Below are 16,281 nucleotides of genomic sequence, written 5' to 3' on the forward strand. Positions count from 1 at the left end.
AGCCAATGCTCTAATTTTGCAGTTATGCCTAAATAAAGATGTCTCTTTTCATCTTTCCCGCTACTTCGGGGAGAGAGGATGGAGAGAATAAGATGCCAAATTTTTCACATGCCTGCTTTTCTCCCAAATAGTTTTGGCAAATTAATGCTCATGTTCAGAAGAGCTAAACTGAGTGAAGCCTCCAGCAGGCATGTTTTAGGTGTCCGGTTTATTCTAGGAAATTAGCTGTGCACGGCTGAAACAAGAAGGTAGGTTCCCTCGGAAACGTTAATGCTCTGAGCCTACCTCATTGTTTGCAGCCGAGGAGGGGTGGTTATTCCAGTGCTTAGCGGGATTCGGTGACTCAGATCCTGGGCAGGCTGCACTGAGCCAGAATTTCGTCCTCAAGCAGTTTAGAGCTTGTCGAATAAGCCTGCGCAGTGACTTTTAAAAAAACAAACAGTCTGTTGCATTTCTGTCTTCTGCTGCCTTGGGATAGTGCATGCTACCTTTCTGGTCCGCGAGTTTCCCGACCCCTCCCTGAGCATCCCGCCACCACCCAACCCTGTGCCCCCGACATTTGCGCCTGCTCAGCCATCTCTGGGACAACTTACCCTCCATGCAGTTCCGAGCAGCCTGGAAGATTCCATGTGGCGAAGGGCTCCGGCTGAGCCTGGAGGAGGCCAAGATGTGATGCTTCAAAGGGCAAGACCCTGCGTTTACTTAAAAATACACACTCAGAGGAGACTGTGGCCCAGGCAGTACGGTTTGCCTTGTCCAGTGGACGGCTGAACCCCACTGCCTTTTTCTGTGACATCACATGCCTGGCCGGCAGTAGCCCAGCTGCCCCGCCTTGGTGGCTGGGCGCCTGCTGCCCACGGGGCAATGCCCGCCCTGCTCTCAGCCACTGTCCCGCTCTGTGTATCCTGGGCACTAGGCATCCTGCCCAGCAGACTCTCCCCTCCTCACTGTTTGGAAATACGAAGCAAAGTCTGAAGAATCATGGCGGTTCCTTTTCTAAAAATTTATCAAGGGAATAAGAGGCAGATGTAGTCCAAGCTGCTCACGGCAGAGAAATAGCGGACACGGCATCCACGTGCTACAAAGGTGACTGTGCGAGAGCATAAGCTTGGCCTTTTAGTGGAATTTTGCAGTCTGCAGACTCTGATACGGTGGGTAGAGGCCAGCAACACCGCCAGACACCCCAAAATTGAGATTCCTGTGTCCGTCGGGGCTCAGGGACCTTCGTATGGCCTGTCATCTGTTCACACTCTTTTATCATAAACATCAGCAGTCTAGTTTGAGGAAGTAAATACACCATGATAGCTTTTTTTTTGGTTTATTTTTATGTTGTTTTTGTTTGTTTGTTTGTTTTTACCTAAAATGTTTTTCCTGTGTTGACCTAGAGGGAAAAATCTCCAGGACAGTTACAGCACGAACTGCAAAAATCGTTAAGTTTCTCTGCATTGTCAGTCTATGATTAAAAAAAAATAGTCATGCTGTTCCAGGCAGTGCCAGCAGGCGGCAGGCGTGGTCGCAGGTTCAGGTGCAGCGGTTGCCATGACAACTCAGATTTCCACCCCCCCCCCCACCGCCTCCCAGAAGCTCAGGCTGGGGCTGTTGCAGGGGCTGCCTGGGCAGTTGTGGTGTTCGGTGTTGGGACCCTGAGTGCACAGATGCGTCTTGACGTCGTCAGTGTCTCCACGGCATGTCACACACGGGGCCTTTCTCCCGGGCGTGACAGTGCCCAAACGCGTCACCTGCTCCTTGTCCGGTGCAGTGTCCTTCCACTAAACGTGAGGAATACGTGGCCTGTAGTGGTCTCTGCACCTGCCCTGGACCTGCACCTGCCCAGCCCAGGGTTATTGGCACTTTTAAGGGGGAGGCAGCCGGGCGGAACCTCCAGATGTGTCTTCGTAGACAGGAACGTGAGTGTTAGGGAAGTCGTCTGCGGCCAGGTGACTCCCGACGTGCAGGAAGCTTCGTCTAGTCCACCTACGCCTAAGGCGGGCTCCGCCATCTTTAGATATAAACCTCGGGCCGGTCACGTGGCACACACGTGGTGTGCCGTCACGTGGCGCATGCGTGATGCACCGTCACGTGGCGCGCCGTCACGTGGCGCACGGGTGGTGCACCGTCACGTGGTGCACCGTCACGTGGTGCATGCGTGGTGCGCCGTCACAGCCGTACAGACGTTATCGTGCACTTCCTCTGCGCCAGGCCTACACGGAGCCGACTGCGTGCTGGGGCCCGTGGAGGTCCCATTGCGGCCCTCAGAACGCAACTTCGTTATGCTCACTGCAGCGTGAGGAAGCCGGGCTGGAGGCGGGACCGAGCGCGGGCCTGCGATCCGCAGCTCCCTCCCGGCCGGCACGCGCCCCGCCAGTAACCCCACTGAGCTTCAGGCTCCCACCCGAGACGCGGACTGGATGCGACACACCCGGACGCAGAGACCAGGGTCCCATGTGCGTACGGATCACTCACACGCGGGTGAGTCAGACGAGGCCGTCACAATGATGCACAGTCAACGCCGGGGTCGCGGCCGCATCGCCAGGCAGCTTGGGCCTGAGCCGGAGTCCCTGTGTCAACGCCACCACCAGCCTCACACCAGAGAACTTAGCTCTGCGTATTTGAGTCATTTCCTGGAGGAGAAAGAGCTGAAAACAGCATTTCGTCTCCTCCGCTGCTCGGGCCCAGCCGTCAGGTTCGCTCGCCATTCCGTTTCTCAGAGAAAAACTGACGCTTCGACGCTGAGGAAATGGCCCGATTCCTGCGGCCCTGGGACCCTGTGAAACCCGAAGCTCAAGCAGCTCGAGCCGCACATTGGGGTGCAGCTGGCTCGTGCTTGCACCCCAACTTCTGCATGGTCAACAGGTGGTGGCTGCGCCTCCCACTGGGACCACCTGCATCTGACCAGAGCACAAGCTTAGCCACCATGGCAACCACTCTTTTAGAGGCCTTGTGACAAGGGTTGGCGTTCTCACTGAGCCCACACGGCCCACAGGGCAGGCAAGGCATCCTTTGCCTCGCAGTCGCATCTACAAAGCACCTTTCCCACGTGTAATGACACACCCAGGTCCTGGGGACAAGGACGCGGGCAACTCGGGGTCACTCTTCAGTCTGCTGTCATTGCCAAACATGGAAGCGCCGGGTACTCCGCCTCCTGACTCCGCCTGTCACCATCTGAGCTGCTAGTTTCCACGGCTACTGTGGCCGAGTCGCTTCTCCCGTTCAGAGCCACCACAAAGGAGTGGCTTCGCAGAGGCCCTTTGCTGTGTCATCCCAGAAGTGTTTCCTTGCTGGTGGCTATTTTTAAATCAAATTAACTGATAGTTTACCGAAAGACTCTCATTGATTACCCCAGCAGCCCCAGTTCAGCATGTGCCATGCAGACTCACTGGCTTCGGGGTGCCCTCGCTGGCTTCGGGTTGCCCTTGCACACAGCGAAAGTTGTTCTGCCATTGTGGGAAGTGGCCGCTGTGTGAAATGAATGTGGGGGTGCACAGAAGCCCTCAAGAACCCCACTTTGGGTGATGCTGGTTCAGAACGTTTGGGGAACAGCGATCATAAGTCAATGACCAAATTCTACAGTGTCTAGAAAAATGTAAATTTCAAGATGACCTTGTGCCTCCTGGACAAACGCTAAAAAGCTAAGATTAATAATTTCCTACTAAATGTTTATTTCCCATCAAATATTTAGGCAACACAACTCTTTTAGGACTTTGCATGAGCCTTTTTTATTTATGGCATTTTCTTCATCATTTATCCATGCAAACGCAACCTGACCCAGGACATGTATTTGCATAGCAAATTGCAGGCCATTGATTTGGGGCTTGACTAAAGCTTTCTGATAAACATGAAAATTGCTAGTGTGACGCTGTAGTTCACACACAGTATAAGCAGCCCAGAATAATGCATGGCGTATTATGCAGATGTTAGCGGCAGACTCATTTAGAGTGTTTTAAATTTGTGTTTGTAGCTACAAAAAAATGGGGACAATGAGCACTTATGGATAATCATTTTGTCAAATGAAATTATAAATAATAACTTCCCTTTTGAATAACAGGAGAATGTAAGCCGAGAGCAAAGGAAACATTTAAATTATACAGGGTGATTTCTGCTACAATATGAGACAGATAAATCGATGGACAGTTGGATGGATCAATAGATGAAGGAATCAATAGATGGATAGATCAATCGGTCCATAGATAAGATAGAAAGGTAGATGATAGATTATAGATAAGATAGTTGATAGATAAATAATAAATAGGTGGATAGATATGAAAGATGATAGATACTAGATGAATCAATGGAGAGAGAATGGATGAATAGATGGGATAGAAAGATGATAGATAGATAGATAGATAGATAGATAATAGATAGATGATAGATAGATAGATATAGATGATAAATAGAATGGATAATATAGTACGGATAGTAACTGATAGATAGATAGATATAGATGATAAATAGAATGGATAATATAGTACGGATAGTAACTGTAGCCTGAGTCCCATCTTGTCGCCTTTTTTTTCCTTAATGATACATAGTGGAGAGCGATGGATTTTTAAAAATTTATCTTTTACATGAAATAATCCAGAGAAGTAAATCCATACTTTATGTAGAGCTGGCACATCACGGGGTGTCCAAAAACCTCAGATCCAGGGTCCGTTCCGGGGCTGGGCCATGTGGGGTGACCAGGGGGCCGTGTCTCCGGAGTCACAGCTGCACCCAAGAGTTGAGCTTCCTTGTGGAACTCTGACCTTCGGACAAACTTAGGTCTTACAATAGCATTATAACCAGAAGAGTCTGACTGTATCACCATTGCTGAAATTTTGGCCCTCGATTTCCTTAGAATGTTCTGTTTTCTCTACTTTTGGTTTTTGGTTTTCCGTGGTAAGAAGGCAGACACACATGGCAAATGTGTCTTAAATGTGTGTGGCGTCCTGCTCGGTGTGAGCCACGGCCAGCGTGTCTCGTGCTCATCCCGTGTGTGCTGCCCATGCACACGCATGCAAACGTAGACACACGTGCACACTTTGGGTTTTTACTGAGATGCTCCCATGCCGAGCGTAGCCCTGGGCCTCGGGGAATGTGTGCAGGGGTAGGTGTGCGCATGCTTCCAGCTCCACACACCTGTGCTGGCATGTTTCTCATAACTGCCACCCAGTGCCACCGCCCCAGCAGGTGCGGAGCTGAGCGTCTCTGGGTGTCCTCTGCTTTCATTGATTACGATCACTTATCACTTGCGGCACCAAATCTGTCAAACAAGTTCATGAGCTGAACACTGTTCCGTCACACGTCAGCCTGAGCAGGGGCCAGGACCTGCTCTGGGTGGGATGCACCCCATGGAGCTGACCCTACAGAGCCTGGTGACGGGCAAGCGAGGGTGCCCGGTCTGTCCCTGACCCATCAAAGCCCTCACGGGATCCCAGGCACCGTTGGGAGGGGGTCCAGTGCCAAGAAGCAGGCATCATGCTAACCTTGGGCTCGGGGGCCACGGTCCTCTCATCACACAGCTGCAGCTATGTTGGGGGGAGGCTGAGCCCGCATCTGGAACCCCAGCTCTGACAGGCTTCTGACAGGCCGCAGGCAGCAGAAGCACCTCCGTATCGTGCACCCTGGAGTGACTAGCAAGCTGGTCACCGGTAATAGCCAGCGCTTGCTGACCGGAACTGGGCCTAATGAGGCAAAGCCAGGCCAGCCAACCCCTGGTGTTGTGGGGTGACCAGTGCCTCACTACACCTGCCTTCCTGACGCCCGGGGACTGACTCCGGGGAGGGGCAGGCAGCTGTGGGTGGCTTGGTCTCAGCATCTGGGGCCAAGGGCACCAGGACCAGGCCCTCCGGCCTCAGGTCAACCTCAGTCACGGCCTCCGGGACAAAACGACCCGACCCCCACCCATAGCAGCCTTGTCAGTCCATGTGGGAGGTTCCACGCATCCAGGAAAATCTAGAGAACGAGTCGGCCCCAGACCGTAACCCCATCGCGTGATCGCGTTACCGCCCGACCCGACGGCCGTAGCTGCGTCTTCACGCGCTGACATTCGCTCTTGTTGCAGATGGCTACCCCAGGGAAGAGATGGTTTACAGATGGAGGAAAAGCTCGGTGGAGGCGGCGGACCAGAAGTCCTGGCGGCTCTACCAGTTTGACTTCATGGGCCTCCGAAACACCACTGAAATCGTGACAACGTCGGCAGGTAGGCCTGATGGCACACGCCGTCCCCAACACCTCAGCCACACGGCCGCACCCTTCACACCTCAGTCCCTCATGGGCGGTCTCAGCCGATTAGACTCAGGCGGTCATGATTCCAAAGTGATGTTTGAGGCAAAACAACCGATTCAGAAATGAAAAAATGTTAAGCGCCTTAATGAGGATGGGAAAAGGGTGCCTTATTTTTTCAAATAGAGACTGTGTTTGCATTATATCTCTAAAACGTAGCTGGGCTTACTCACCACTGACCGTATTTATGTCAATCGGTTTTACCAATGGCGAGAATTCAGCTTGCCTCATGCGCAATAAGCATTAATTAGTATGGAGAATCCACAATTAAAAGGAGCTGATGTAAAATGTCTTTTGAATTTTAATTTTTACCTTCTTTTCTTTATGCTAAAGTTTAACTTAAAGTTTGTTTTTTTTTCTACATTTGAGCACAATTATTATTCACCAGTTTGGTTTCATTAAATGATTATTACGTGCACATTATAAAGCAGGCACTTAGATAAAAAGAGATGCTTCATCTGTTAATGTACTTGAATATGTTTTTACATTTTTTGCTTTAGCGGTCTTGGGTCTGTTTTTTGGTATTTATTTATTTCTGTGGTCACCCTTTTGCAATTGGCTTTCTTCCTGTGAGTTTGGGATGCAGGTGGGGTGAGAATCGGCTTTTCTACTGACCTTACTATGCATTACTATAAATAACGTCTCAGCTCTTAAAACTCTATAACCATTCGTTTTATTGACGACTAAAGTAAGATGTCGATTTTGATAATTAGTGCTAAATATCTTTAGAGGACAGTCCAAATTCTTGATGGATTATAAAATGGAGACCTACCTGTCTGTCAAGAAAGGTCTGAAAAATTATCAGCTCAGAGGGTAAAATCCACACACCCCCGCCCACCCCCCGTGGGTGTCACGATGGTAACGGTGAGCAATGGCGTCCATGTGTCATTACTAAATATCACAATTTGGTGGAGAGACCATCATTCACTTACATGACCTGTGGGGGCAGCATAAGGGAAGGGCCTTCGCGGAGGTTTTTCCCGGTTTTGAGTCACCTACATTCATTTAATGCCAAACTCCGAGAAGTTGAACTGAGCTGCAGACCTTGGAGCGCACAGCAGCCAGGAAGGACTGTTCCTGCATTTTATAAGCTGAATGTGGTGCTGCTCCTCCTGCCCTGCTGACCTCGGTGAGACGGCGATAAACGAGGGACGAGAGGGTGAGCAAAGTCGAGCTGAGCACTGCTGGCTCAGGGGCTTGGAAACGCACCCCGAGTTCACGAGCCGTGGAACCCCGTCACTGTGCCAGGTGTTATCGTGGGTGAAAACAGCATGAGGACCCTCCCCCGCCTGGCATCCAGGGGGCACAGGGACTGATGTGCTCGCCGAAGCCTCGGCGTCAGCAGGCGGGTGGACATCCCGCCGTGCTCTGCTCTGTGGGCGACAGGGCCACGTGCAGGGGCCTCTCTCCCGCGACGTCGGGAGGCGTAGCCGCGGACAGAAGGCGTTCTCATCTGCCCTCGCCAGCTTCTCCCGTCTGTGCGTCATACCTCACAGTCTGCTGAATCACAGGCCATGTTGCCTTCCCTAGAAAATAAGCGAAAATTATGCTCTGAAGAGAGAACTCTGCATAAAAAACCAAAGTCACGCGCCACCAACATACTAGATACTGCCAGAAGACGGGAACAAGAGGTTGAGGACAGAGTCCCATCTTCATCACTCAGGCCCCTGCCAGGCCCGACTGTGCCCCATTTCACCCGTGGAAGGTCCCCAAGAAGTCGTCTGGTCACTCTCTGACCCTCTTTCACTCCCTGTTCCCTTTCTCTAGCACAAAACCCAAGCCTGTCGAACCCGGCCATCTGCCCCCAGCAGCGTATGGGGTGAAAACTCAGCGAGTGGACGCCCACGGCCTCCGTCACTGGCGCGGCGGATGCCCACGGCCTCCGTCACTGGCCCAGCGGACGCCCATGGCCTCTGTCACTGGCCCAGCGGACACACACGGCCTCCGTTACTGGTCTCTTCTGAAGTCCCTGCCGGGACTTGAGGGCTGGACTGAGGGTGACCGTGCTGCGTGTGCAAGTCCGACGATGCTCAGCCATTTACTCAGTATCAGACTCTACAGGAGGCTCGAGGGTCTCATTGTCACCTCCCCTCGAAGCGCTGATGCCACAGGTGTGCTCATCCATCTTCTTATGTCCCGTGGCTCGTTGGAGGCTGCACGTGGTAACAGCCAAGATTGTTCACCTCCCCTCCTCCCTTCCCCCGAAATCGTTTTCACCCCTTGGAGGCAATGATGTCCCGGCGGCATGAGTGACAAAGCGCTGGCAGCGAACTCGTGAAACGACCAGAAGCGGAGAACGCGCTCGCGGTGGGCACGCGGGTGGCAGGCCTGCGCCCGCCCGGCACACACTTCTGTGACGTGGAGGTCACCCTGGCAAGGCACAAACGGGGCCCAGGCCCCAACTTAGCTGCCGCGGCGGCTTGACCCCGGGGCCTGTCACGGCCGAGCCCCAGAGAAGGTGTAACCATGAGTCGGGCCGCTGGTCCCAGACGGCAGCCCCACGGCTGGGTGGGGGGACGCACTGGTTCTGAAGTTTGCTCAAGATTCCAGTGACGCAGCAAGGAATTCGCTAAACCCAGCAAAGGTGTTCTGTACGCGATGCGTTGCGTATCGTCGGGTGTCACGGGTAGCTCACGCACCAGATGAAATTCTAAAAAGATTTTCTCCAGCACAGTCCCTGGGGAGGGGTAGGCACAAATGTCGGAGAGACGGAGCAGGGCGCTGGGGGCTGAACTGGGTCGGCTTCTGTGACCCACATGTGTTGCCGCTCAGAAACGACGAGGACCTTCTCTTGACCGGGCTGTTGAGAACGTAAGTGAACTAGCATATGCCACACGTACTGTCATTGCCTAAAGTACTTCATGGCAAACAGTCCGTTAAATCAGCTGTGAGCGGCGCATTCAACAAGACACACCCTCCCAGGACACATGAGATTGGCATCTCGAAAGCTAACATAGATGCCTATCTAAAATAGTTCCTGTAGAAGAGACCCTAAAAGTCCTTTCTCCTGGGCATTTTGTCATATTGGTCTGAGTGCGATCGCGTAATAAATCAGTCTGGGTTTTGGAGTCAGAATTTTAAAAATAGCGATGGTGTCTTTGTTCACAAGACAGAGTGAAGAAATCTTTCAAACCCACTGTGAGTCACGTCCGTCTCTCACTCAGAGAAGAAACGGGGAGAAACCACTGCTTGGCTGAACGAACAGCTCATCCACTAAGAAAATTGAAGTTCTGTGATGCAAGTCACATCTGCCTAAGTCTGTTCTTTTAGGAGCAGATTGAATTCATTATTTCTTAAAAGCAAAATTATCTTTGCATGGGACCCGAGCAAATTAGCACATTTAGTTGACAGTGACATGTGTACATACAGGATCTCGCGGCTTTCCTTGCCTCCAGTCTCACACTCGAGAGAGCCAGGGCATCGCAAATATCTTTCTTACTGGGCGGGGTCTCAGAAGGGTGGCAGGCCGGGCCCACAATAGAGCGTCCAGGACGAGTCGCAGCTGACGTGAGGCTAGTGGCTTTTCCATGCTCTCACTGCTACAGAAAGTTCACTTCCTGGAGCCAACTCTTGGTTTCCAGAATGTTCTGTTTTCTCCAGTCCAGTGTCGGATTACATGTTATCGTTTGGGACATTCCTTGGCATGGTGATATGCAATCATTCAATCACAAGAAAAGTCTGAAACCTGTGTACCCTGCCATAAGGGGGTGTGATAACTTAAAATGATCATTCAATAATGACATTAATGTCAAAATTGAGAACTCTGGCAAAGAACGTTCTAGTATCTTCCCGTGTTGAAAGTACAAGTAATGTTGGTTGTTTTCTGTGCTTTCTTGATCTGCTGTAAGCTTGCAGGTAGCCATGCTGCTATTCTCAGTCTGCACGGGCCTCGCCTGAGTGCGAACCCCTCTTTCATGAAAGCCCGCGGCGGGCCACCGAGAGCATGTCCAGGGGTAACCCTGTGCCTGGGGGGTGACCACATGCCCGGGGGGTGATGGTGTACCCAGGGGGTGGCCGCATGTCCGGGGGGTGACCGCGTGCCTGGGGGGTGACCATGTGCCCGGGGGGTGACTGTGTGCCCGGAGGGCGACCGCATGCCTGGAGAGTGACCATGCGTCTGGGGGGTGACCATATGTTCGGGGTGGGGGTGATCGTGTGCCCAGGGGGGTGACTTTGTGTCTGGGAGGTGACTGTGTATCTAGGGGGTGACCGTGTGCCCGAGGGGTAACCGCGTGCCCGGGGGTGACCACATGTCTGGGGGGTGACCATGCACCCTCTCACGTGCATCGCTCTAGAGGGGCCTGTGCCAGTCGGGGTACAGTTTCCTGCGTGCTGCCCGCTGTGCTCCTCCACAGCCACCACCCCAGTCTGCTTAACTTTATCACCCCAACTTCCCAAGCACTGATATCTTTCAGCCAGGGCCCCATTTTTAAGAGACCATTCACAGGCTAGGGAAGGACGGCCGTTCACGTGCACAGTGCCCCGTCAGGACGCGTGTGGCATGGCAGCGAGCAGAGCCCCTGGAGCCCCCACCTGCCGCCGCCTGGCTCGTACTCCAGGCCTGTCCCGCAGTGTGCCGTCGCTGACGGGTCCCCTGCCCATCTGAGGCTCAGTCTCCTCATCTGTAAAATGCGGAAGAAAATGCTAGTGCCCACCTCAGGGACGAGGACCTGCCGAGGGTCCAGTGAGCTGAGAGCAGCCAGCAACCATCGCCTAGCGTTAAAGCTGCGCGTCTCTCCCAGCATGTCCCCGTCTGCGTCCTGGGGAACTCGCAAAGCAGTTAGCTCAGAGAAAGAACTGGGTAGACACGAAAATGTTTGGAAGAGAAAACCACTATTAATTTGTTTAGCCAACAAGTCGAAGAGGTAAATATTCCACTTTGCAAACGTTTGAACGAGGACTCAAAGATGCAGACTTGGCTACGAATTCAACATCTTAAGTAAAGGGCAGGGGCAGTCCCAGAGATTTCTGTTTCTCTTGTAATAAAGCCACAGGTAAAAGGAGTTTTTTAAAAAAACATGCTTTAGTCTTGGCCTAAATCCCCCTTCAAACGGATGTGAGGATGACATGAAGCACCATGAGGTGGGCAAGCCCGTGATGGCCCGAGGTGACGGCACCGCCGCCAGGTTCCGGCCGGGGTCTGGGGCAGACGGAGCTGTTCACTCAGGTGGTTTTGGCTTTTTAGTCTGTTTCCAGTCAGCACGGTCCCCTTGAAACTGATTCAAGTTACTGGGGGGTGTGACAGTGACAACGCTGTCGCCCAGCGGGTTCTTCACCCGCTCGCCCCAGGAAGGGCCCCCGGGCTGGCCTTCGGGGCTGCCACGCGCAGGCGTGCCGGTGTCCGGGTCCCTGGGGTCGATGCCACGAGAGTGGTTCCCCCCGCCGGAATCTTCGTGGAGTCGTTGTATGTTCCAGTTCAAACCTTTCCATCGTGTTCTTCACCCCGCTCTTCTTTTGCTCAGAATTTCTCTTTTCTCATCTGTTCCGTCGCGGTCGTAATTGCTCACCTAAACGCCCCCGTGGTGGCCGCTTTATAAATGGCGCCCACACCTCCGCCGCGGTGCGGCCGGCGGACTCTGGGTGGCGCTCAGCCTGAGCACGTCAGAGCTGTCGTCAGGAGGAGTTCGCAGTTGAAATCTGGACCTGGGTTCGATGCCGGGAGCCTGGCTTGTGTGTAGGTCTGTTCTACGCGACTTCCTCTGACGTCTCCCAATAGGATGATCAGGTGACATCATGGCGTCACTGGCCGGTGCATCGCTGAGCCCGGGTTCCCTGCTTGACCTCTGCTGGCCCCTGAAGGGTGAGCGGCAGGTGAGTGGCCCCTGCCGGCATCGGGGGGTGTGTGGTGCCCGCTCGCAGCCCAGAAAGACCAGAAATGCAGTGCCCCCTGGTCCTCTCTGTGCCTCTGTGGCACTTGACTGAGAGGACCACACGGCAAACCCGGAGGGCGCTCTCAGCAGCTCCCAAGTAGGCGCCAGCGCTGTCGGCTGCGTCACCACGCTGTATACGAGGCGGTCCCGGGACTCAGGAGTGGACGTTTGTGCCCTCGGCTGAATTGTCCCCGCCACCTTCCCTCTGTGTGATTCCACGTGGAAGTGGCACCGTGCAGTGTTCGCCTTTGTGGGACCCGCCTCGCCGAGCACAGAGCCCCCGGGCCCAGCCGGTGGCCGCGCTAGCAGGTGTCCTTCCTTGTGGGGCGTGCGTCCGTGTGTGTGCGTGTGTGTGAGAACCGGCCGCAGAAAGTCACAGCGTCAGTCCACGTGTGGGGCGCACGGGCCGCGCTCTTAGCTTCTGGGCGATTTATCCTGTTCTGCTCTTCGGTTTGTGTTCTACTTGGTTTGTCATTGAAATTTTATGTAAAAATTAATAGGCTTTTCACATCGCACAGAATTCAGTAATATCCCCCAGGAAAGGGCGAAACGGCATTCGTATTACTTAGAAAGCTATTTGTGTTCTTTGATTGATTCCAGTTAATTATTCTGATTTCTTTGTGCCGAAATGCTAATTTGCTTAACATTTTAAATGTTTTTCGGGACAGTGATCTCAAAATTGATGTTTCTGTCAACCATATGAACACTTCATCCTGCAAAAAAAAAAATCTAACTTATTGAAAGGCATAGTTTTCATATGGGTTCAGTGTAGTCTCCTTGTCAGTCTTTTTAAGTAAAAACAGAACATTCATGGTGATCTTTACGTTCAATGAACACTAAGTAACATTGGTAAATGAGAGAACTACATTCTACGACCCAACCAGTTCATGGCTTTGAAGGAAGATCCTGTGTTAGTAATGACAGCTTGAATTAACACCCCTGATGGGCGAGGTCAGGGATGACAGCCTGGAGGACCAAGTGACCTCAAAGCAGAGACATGGAGGTGAATGGGAGCTACCTGGGTGCAGGACGAAGGGAGAGCAGAGAACTCTGGGCTGGAGGGGAGGGGCCGGCAGCCTCCGGGGCCGACTGCGGTGTGTCTGAGGACCGGGCATGCAGCGTAGGGGCCTGGGGCCTCCTGCGAGGGCGGTGTGGCCGTGACTAGGGGTGACGACTGTGCCAGGATCGCAGGTGCTGGGGAAAGGTCGTCAGGAGGCCATCGTGACACTCATGTTTCGGACAGAGCCTCGTGGTGGTGGGACATAGGACCACCGGGAGCTGACGGAGACAGGCCGGGAGCCATGATGGCAGGCAGTGCTCCGCGAGGTGGGGAAGGGGTGACAGGGATGCGGGAAACAAGGACTCAGAATCAGAGCCAGCGTCTGGGTTTCCGCCCTGAGTGAGGGAGCTGAGTGGTCAGCGGGCACTAGTGTCAGGGTGAGGCCAGCTCTGGACGGGGACAGTCAGGGGCAGGGCCTGAGTCCAGAGGCTGAAGGTGGAGGACAGACGGGAGGACGAGAGAGCTGACATCAGCAGAAGGTCACCTTGAAATGACGCAAATAGAGACGATTTGGAATAAAATGTGCAAGGTCTTCAAGACGCACCGTTTCCGGGGGAATTTGTGGCATCTCCAGTAACGTCTCCATGTCCCCAACTCTTTGTGGCTTTGCCTCAGGAGGAGGGAGTGGGAAGTCACAAAAGGATTCCTGTTCGTTTTCTGCGTCGGCACGGCCCATGTGCCAGACTCTCAGAAGGAAAAGATAAATGTAAAAATATTGAATAAAGCATAAAGGACGAGGCTGATAAGCCAAAAACCATGCTGTGAAAATAGAGATGTCAGATCATTACCTAAGTTTATGTAGGAAAGTTTGTCTCGCTCTGTCACCACTGAAAAACACGTGACGGCCCGCATGACGTTACCTGTCACCCTTGCTCTTAAACACGTGATGGCGTCCATGACTTAAACGATGAATTTGAGCAATAATAGCTCGTGGGTAACGGTCCGTCGTGGAACAGACACGTGTGTCTGTCTCCTCTTCCCACTCACACGTTTGTGTGTGTGTCATTCACAGTGACCTCAGAAGGCCTCGCACAGCTGTGGGCACCGTAAAAATGGACGACGCTAGCACTGATCCTTTTCTGATTCGATGTTGCTGTCACGTTATTTTTATGCACGGCATTCACTTAACAAAATAAGTCATAAATTGTTCTCCTGTTTTACTTTTTAACCCAAGAAAGTCGACTTACCATTGGCCTTCACGATTTCAGGTGACTACGTCGTCATGACGATATATTTCGAGCTGAGTCGGAGGATGGGTTACTTCACCATTCAGACTTACATCCCCTGCATTCTGACCGTGGTTCTATCCTGGGTGTCATTTTGGATCAAAAAAGACGCCACGCCAGCACGAACCGCATTAGGTGAGTTTCAAGAAAGGTCCCCTGTGTGGTTTGAACACAGACGTGTCCGTAAAAACACTTACAATGGAAGAGGCTCAGTTCCGATGCAGTAGATCTCGCCTGACGGTATCGGAGAGTTTTAGGGGGTCCGGTTAGGTGGTCATTTCTGATGGCGGAATTCCACGTCCCTTAAGTGACGCCGGCATTAGAATTCGGAATAAATCAATCGCATCATCAGATATTATGCCCTTAGGATGATGTCATACACATGCAGTCACTTCCCAGAACCTGCCGCCGTCAGAAGCCTCGTTCTGTCAGTGTGAGGGAACGTGCCGCGCCCCTTTGCGGTCCCCACTGCAGACCTGACGCTGGTGTGGGCAGGCGGTGCGCCATGCGGGGGCGGCGAACCGTGTCTTCATTAAGGAAAAAAACTAAAGACGAAACAAAAAAATTAAAGACAAAACAAAAAAAATTAAATTGCTGAACAAACCGAAAGGCACCTGCTGCATTCAGGCGTTTTAATGTTGCTGTAAAGCCCGCGTCACAAATGTCACTGAACGTGGCGTCAGAAGGGACACATGGCGCCCCCCCCGGGTGCCCGGGACGGGTGGCGTGACTCCACGGCGGCTGGGGGCCGGGTCCCCGCGCAGCCCTTCCGCAGCTGGAACCTGTCCCTGCAGGCATCACCACAGTGCTGACTATGACCACGCTCAGCACCATCGCCAGGACCTCCTTGCCCCGCGTGTCCTACGTGACAGCCATGGACCTGTTCGTGACCGTGTGCTTCCTGTTCGTCTTCGCCGCCTTGATGGAGTACGCCGCCCTCAACTACTACTCCAGCTGCAGGAGGCCCACGGCCGTGAAGCAGCAGCCGAAGGTGAGTGCGGGGGGGGGGGGGGGCGGCGGCAGGGACAGCCTGGGCTCTCGCCTGGGGCCCTCGGCCTCCGCGGCCTCCCCGCCGGTGGCGGAGCTTAGCGTCACCCTGCCCGAGGACCGCTCTGCGCCGCAGCGACCTGTTTCCTCATGGCTTCTTCTGCTTCCCTCGCAGCCGCTGCAGCCGGATCCCTCTCAGTGGCTCCACGGGCGGATGGCCCTGCCAGCCCCCTCGGTACGTATTGCGCGCCGGGCGCAGCATTTCCACGGACTGTCACCAAACCGCGGGCGAAAGAACGTTACTGCTAATGCACACACGCCCTTAAGTGCGTTTCCTTCCTTTTGTAATATCCAGCGCAGAAAATCTGGAATGTAAAGGAGAAAAATTAATCGCCCTCCTTTCGCCCGGAACTAGTGTGTAGCCCACGTACTTCTGTTCTGCAAGTCAGGACGTGTCATGAACAAGCTCCTGTGTCACACGTGTGTTTTATAGGGTCAGTTTTTACCCGCATCACGTGTGCGGTCCCGGCTGGCCAGTGGGCTAATCCACACCTTTCCGCTTCTGTGCCGCGCTCGTCACCGCGGCCTTGCGTGCGCCTGTGACAGCTTACTTGCCGTTTAGCACAATTGCGCAGCAGCAGCCACTCCGGCTTGTGCCCCGTGGGCTTGTCCTCAGTTGTCGATGACCTTTACAGTTTCCACTTGTTTGTTTTCGACTGGCATTTCTGCTCCTGCGGATTGCTTTTTGTGTCTTTTAACTTTCATCAATGTTCTCCTAACGCTTTTGTGATGCTTTGGCCGCCTCGGCTTCTTCCAGCCGCCGTCTGCCCGTTATTTCTATGCTGTGTGTGTTGCAGTCTGTGTGACGTGTACAACG

At 53.3% G+C, this 16,281-nt stretch overlaps 1 protein-coding gene across 1 annotated transcript in view; it reads left to right on the plus strand.

Moving 5' to 3' along the window:
• Positions 1-16,281, plus strand: part of GABRG3 (gamma-aminobutyric acid type A receptor subunit gamma3) — a 54,100-nt gene that overhangs the window by 36,173 nt on the left and 1,646 nt on the right. Inside the window, exons 6-9 of the mRNA XM_016154861.2 lie at positions 6,041-6,178; positions 14,400-14,552; positions 15,212-15,408; positions 15,580-15,639. Of these exons, the coding sequence (XP_016010347.2) occupies positions 6,041-6,178; positions 14,400-14,552; positions 15,212-15,408; positions 15,580-15,639 (548 nt within the window). The remainder of the gene's footprint in view (positions 1-6,040; positions 6,179-14,399; positions 14,553-15,211; positions 15,409-15,579; positions 15,640-16,281) is intronic.

The sequence above is a fragment of the Rousettus aegyptiacus genome, unplaced genomic scaffold (genome assembly GCF_014176215.1).
Source record: "Rousettus aegyptiacus isolate mRouAeg1 unplaced genomic scaffold, mRouAeg1.p scaffold_m13_p_14, whole genome shotgun sequence".
Classification (NCBI taxonomy): domain Eukaryota; kingdom Metazoa; phylum Chordata; class Mammalia; order Chiroptera; family Pteropodidae; genus Rousettus; species Rousettus aegyptiacus.